At 50.8% G+C, this 5867-nt stretch overlaps 1 protein-coding gene and 1 pseudogene across 1 annotated transcript; both read left to right on the forward strand.

Annotated features, from left to right (window-relative positions):
- Positions 1 to 401: 401 nt before the first annotated feature.
- Positions 402 to 3378, forward strand: LOC105700983 (tubulin polyglutamylase TTLL4). The gene is made up of 3 exons (XM_023434748.1): positions 402 to 453; positions 740 to 1468; positions 1551 to 3378. The coding sequence occupies exons 2-3, from the start codon at positions 750 to 752 to the stop codon at positions 2530 to 2532; spliced, it is 1701 nt and encodes a 566-aa protein (XP_023290516.1). The 5' UTR covers positions 402 to 453; positions 740 to 749; the 3' UTR covers positions 2533 to 3378.
- Positions 3379 to 3612: 234 nt separating this feature from the next.
- LOC105700772 lies at positions 3613 to 5349 on the forward strand (annotated as a pseudogene).
- The last annotated feature ends 518 nt before the right edge of the window (positions 5350 to 5867 follow it).

A 5867-nucleotide genomic window follows, 5' to 3' on the forward strand; every position in this document is an offset into this window, starting at 1 on the left:
AAACCCCTTGAAATAATTCTTTCTTTCTTTTTTTTTTGGGGCAATTTCTTGTTTATCCAAATTTCAATGATTCGTCCATTGAACCTCTATGATTAAAAAGTGGGTTTTTATGAGACATACGTCACATTGATCGTTCCCAGAAGCAGCTCACATAAGAACGATCTCTTTTGGTTTCCATGAAAAAGCAAACATCTTGACCAATCGCATTTCATTGCGTGAGATAAGATCCTCGCCTCATCAGAGGGAGCGAATGGTCCTGATATCGCCTCGTGTTATCGCTTAATCGACGTTTTAAAATTCCTTCCCATGACTGCCCCAATTCAGTGCCTCTGGACTAGTAGAATAGTCTTGATAGAACTGGAGTTTCTAGTCGTAAAGTCATTTCTCGTCGTCTGTTTCAGTTATCTGCGAGCCTCTGGGAGGATGCTGAGTCGCTGTCGGGCATAGTGATAGGTAGATAGAAGATCGTTCGATCACTTGCATGGATATTCCCAATTTTCACGGACATGCTTTATACGATCACTGATGATTACGTAGGATCGAACGACGATCGCTCTGAACCTCGTCGTGAAGGAGATTTTTTTAGTCATACTTTGACGTTTCTAATCCAACCTCGAGATCTGATCATGGTCCGAGTCGAGGAGATTCAGGAGCGAGAAGATCGTTCTTCGATCATGCGTGATTCCAGCTTCCCGAAGGGCTGGCCCGGGTCTTTCGAAAACTCGATCCATGGTTCCAGGAGGTCCAAGATGGATGTCATCGCCTACAGCCACCACGAGATGGTTCGGATCTCGGGAAGTCTCGATGAGACCGACCTCGATTCGCAATACGACGAGGAGCGAGAAGAGATCGAGCCCTACATCGAGGAACCGAGATCGAAGCTCGATCGCGAGATCCTGATCCAGGAAAAAAAGATCAAGTTCCCTCTGCGCAAAAGCCTGTTCGAAAACGTGCCCCCCTACGTGGCGTTTCAGCTATTCGACGGGAAACCTTTGGTCGTACCTCACGATGTAGCTAAACATCTGAAATGGCGCCTGAGCACCATCACCCCTTTGCTGGTGAGGAAAACCCTGGTTAATTCCGGATTCCGCCTGATGAAGAAGTCCCCGGAGTGGACTGGGATCTGGGGGAAGCACATGAAGTCCATTTGCTTCAAGACTCTGAAAGAGTCCCAGAAGATCAACCACTTCCCAGGCAGCTTCCAGATCGGCAGGAAGGACAGACTGTGGAGGAACCTGAGTCGCATGATGGCGAGATACGGGAAGAAGGAGTTCGGCTTTATCCCCAGGACGTACATTCTCCCCCAGGATATGAAATTCTTCCGCCAGGTGTGGGAGAAATGCGCAGGCAAGGAAAAGTGGATCATCAAGCCTCCAGCATCCGCAAGAGGCACCGGTATCAGAGTGGTCCACAGGTGGTCCCAGATACCAAAGAAGAGACCTCTAATCGTCCAGCAATATCTATCTAGGTTCGTACCTTTGCTCGACCAAATTTGAGGGTTTCACTTCTTCTTGGGTAGCTCTAGATATGCTTTTTATACGTCTTTTCAGGCCGAGACTGATAGGAGGCGCCAAATTCGACCTGAGACTGTACGTCCTGGTGACGAGCTTCAATCCTCTGAGGATCTACCTCTATCCGGATGGCCTGGTCAGGTTCGCCTCCGTAAAGTACGTCGACGATATCAATTACCTCAACGACAGATTCATGCACCTGACCAACTACAGCGTGAACAAGACCAGCGCGAGCTACACGAGCAACGACTGCGCGGATTCTTGTAGAGGCCACAAATGGACCATCAAGACCCTCTGGTCGTACCTAGAGAAGGAGCACGTCAACGTGTCGAAGCTCTGGGCATCCATGAAGGATATCGTGGTGAAGACCATGATAGCAGGAGAGTCGTCCATCAACGCCCTGACCAGGGCCAACACCACGACCAGGTACAGCTGCTTCGAGCTCTTCGGGGTGGACATCCTGCTGGACGAGAACCTGAAGCCCTGGCTCCTGGAGGTCAACATATCCCCATCCTTGCAGTCTTCCTCGCCCCTGGACGAGGCAGTCAAGGGACCGCTCATCAGGAACGTCTTCAACATGGTCGGCTACCAGATCCCTCCCAACGTCAGCTCCTCGGAAGCCGCGAAAATCGGCAAGCGGTACCAGGTCGACCCTGTCTGCCACGACGTCAGACTTTACAGGACTTCTCTTAGTTACCAGGAGAAACACAAACAGTCTCTTTATGCCAACGCCAAGTGCCGGAGCGATTACTTGGACGACATCATCGAGGACCTCACCCCTGACGACGTTCGTCATCTTGTCGTCTATGAAGACGAGCTCACCCAGCTGGACAGGTTCGAGAGGATCTTCCCTACTTGCTCCAGTCATAGGTACTTTCAGTTCTTCGAGGCTCCTAGGTACTACAACATGCTGTTCGACGCCTGGGAGGAGAAGTATGCCCCTGACAGGGTCGAAGGAATCGCTCGTCTTCGGCAGCTCTGCAAAATGAAGTACCACTTGGAGCAGCAGGTGGTTTATTGAAGTCTCCTTCGGGAACCCTCTTCGGGGGACTGCCAGAAGGCCTCTGATACTCGATTTAAAAAAGACATGTACAAATCTGCCGTGTGATAGACGCGGGACCTGGAGCAACTTCGTCAGGAACTGGCCTGCCATCTTTGCTGGGCCATTTCCTTTTTTTATAAAAAATACAATTCGACGCTTAGTTTCTATTTTCATTCCGGCGTCGCGACCTGCTTTTGCGAACTGGTCCCGTGTTTTGGATCTCATGGTCGGCTTTCGACGGGCAGGATTTTTCTTTTTTCTACGTAAGGATTTTCTCTTTTAAGCACTCGTCTTGATATTTGCCGCAACGGGGGGCATCTTCAGGCTGTCGAGAATTTTAGATATCGGAGCCTAGTCGAATTTACGAGTACTTGTACAAATCCCACGGCGGTATACGCGATTGCGCCTGGGACCTCGTCAGCTCATTCGGGAGCTTATTATCGTCCTTTGTGTTCGTCCGAAATAAGTAGGATAAATATTTCGAGGTTTTTTAGCCGCCCTCGAGGGATGCGGTTCTCCGGAAGTGGACCGCGTCCGTTTATAGTCGGCGTATTTTATATGAAATTTAAGTCCAAAAGTGTCTCAAAGGGCCGACACCTTCCTCGGCATTCTGTAAAGGAGGGTCGGCCCTAGTGTATGTGTTAGGTACTTTTAATAAGCAGGTCTTTAAGCCTAAAATACAACTTGAAACGCGACTTGCGAATGTGTATCGCGCCATGTTTAGAGGGAAGGTCGGTCCTCGCTCTGTGCCTTTTAACAGTTCGATCGAACGGATCTTATCGCACCGATACTTCCCGGGTTTAATAAAGTAATTTTTCATGAACACCGGGTATCTTTGAACCCCGATACCCGTAGATGAATTTTCATTCCAGGGTAGGAACATTCGAGGTCAAGTTTCGGCTCTGCAATCCCAACTAGGCTTTCCTGCGACCAACTTCACAGAGTCCATGTCACCATGTCCGACATGGACACTTCCTCCTTCTCGGTGACTAATTCCATCCAAAATTCCCTGTAAATATCTCGGAACAAGTGCCACCTCGGCAACAATCCATGACAATCATGCGAGTCCACGAAAAAACCAAGGAAGCCTCCACCGATACCAGTGGAGGTCTGCTAACCACAATGGGTCCAGCAGATGACGAGATGTACCGATACATCCAGTGCACGGAAAGATTGCTGATATGTCAGGGACATGAAATAGAGTCAAACGCAGGAGGCGACGAGATCCGGAAACTTTCGATGAAGAGGAGTCTCTTCCCCCACGTCCCTCCATGCATAATTTTCCAGGACCACGACGACGAGAGCACGAGGCTTCCAGAGGCGATCAGAAGACACCTGATCTGGTGGACCAGTGGGAGGACCTCGGCCCAGATGATCAAGAAGACCATCCTGAAGACAGGCTACACGATGACGAGGAAGGCCACGGATAACTGGAGCGGAAGATGGGGAGCCACTTTGCCAGCTCGACAGATGAAGGAGCTGAAGCCGTTCCAGAGGACGAACCACTTCCCAGGAGCGAGCCACCTCGGGAACAAAGCGCAGCTCTGGCAGAACTACCACAAAATGATGGTCAAATTCGGCAGGAGGAGGTTCGACTTCGTTCCGTTGACCTTCGTCCTCCCGTATGAGGAGGTCAGGTTTAGAAGAGTCCTGCAGAAATATGGAGGAGCGTGGATAACAAAGCCCCCGGCATCCTGCGCTGGTCAGGGGATCAATGTGGTGACTCGCTGGAACGAAGTTCCGAAGAACCGTTCCTTGGTTGCCCAGGAATATCTTACCAAGCCGAGGCTGATCAACGGGTTAAAGTTCGACCTCAGACTCTACGTCCTGATGACGACCCTGGATCCTCTCCAGCTGTATCTGTACCCGGAGGGTCTGGTGAGATTCGCCACCTCCAAGTACGTGGACGACGCCAGTTTCTTGTTCGACCGCTACATGCACCTGACGAACACCAGCGTGAACAAGACTAGTCCTAGATTCAGGAGCAACAATGGAGATCCTTGCAGAGGGAGCATGTGGTCCTTGGAAGGCTTGTGGTGGTACCTGGGGATCAGGGAGCAAGTCGACGTCTCCAAGATATGGGAGAAGATAAAGGACATCGCGATCAAGACCGTCATCGCTGCCGAAGATCCCATGGTCCGCGCAGCAAGGAGCACCTTGCCATCGGCATTTAACTCTTATCAGCTGTTCGGGTTCGACGTTATCCTGAATCAGGAATTCAAGCCTTGGCTTCTGGAGGTGAACAACTACCCATCCATGGACCCGGACACTCCTCTGTGCTCCTTGGTCAAGGGCCAACTGGCCAAGGACTTCCTGAACCTGGTCGGGTTCCACCTCCCAAAAATCTCGGACGATGGCGTCGTCGTTAAGCACCTTGGACACGGCCCCATTTGTCATGACCAGAGACTCTACGACGCCGATTTGTCTAGGGCCGAGATGGAGAAACAGAAGAGGTTTACGACCAGCACTAGAGAGGATTATCTCGGGAGGATTCTCGAAGATCTTACGCCAGATGATGTCAGGGTTCTAATCCGTTACGAAGACGAAATTAGGCGCGCTGGGAGGTTCGAGAGGATCTTCCCGACTTCGGAGACTTCCCCCTACCTGAGGTACTTCGAGGTGCCCAGGTACTACAACCTGTTGCTGGATGCTTGGGAGCAATCCTACGGTGCTCAGAGAGGGAAGGGGATTGAGAGACTGCAACTACTCTGCGAGAAAAAATTCCATCTGGGAGGATCAGTAAATAAACCGAAGCAACGAGGGGACCCGATCGCAAGGACTGGAAACGACAATTGATTAAGGAAAGACCACTGATATCGAACCATATCAGTTGGGAGTCTATGAGTCGGCTTATTAGGGGAATTTTGGATATCCGAAAGATCCTTTTAGCAAGGGAATCATCCCTGGTATCTGCCGCCCGATCTCCAGGATCTAATTGCAGACGACATCTGCCATCATCCAAGCAACGAGCGAAATGGACCCGACTTCTAGATCTTGTCTGCCGATCGCACGCACCGGTATTTCAAGTTTTTCATATCGGTGCCCTACTCAGATCTCGCGCTCTACGCGTGGGAAATCAGCAATGGCGAGGCGAGCCATCGAGAAATTGACAGCCGGTTGAATCCTGCCAGCAGGAAGTATCATCTCGTCAAACAGGAAGATTGACAAGCCATCCGACTTTATCGGCCAGGACGCTTCCCTCATCCTGCTCGACACTTTATCAGCGATCCTTTATCTCGGCTAGGGAGCCGCGCATTCGTTAACCCGTCCGTTAAAAGGAAACGCAGAAAGGTGGGAACGCCCTGGATCTCCGG

The sequence above is a fragment of the Orussus abietinus genome, unplaced genomic scaffold, assembly GCF_000612105.2.
Source record: "Orussus abietinus isolate OABI.00-Male unplaced genomic scaffold, Oabi_2.0 scaffold54, whole genome shotgun sequence".
Taxonomy (NCBI): Eukaryota; Metazoa; Arthropoda; class Insecta; order Hymenoptera; family Orussidae; genus Orussus; species Orussus abietinus.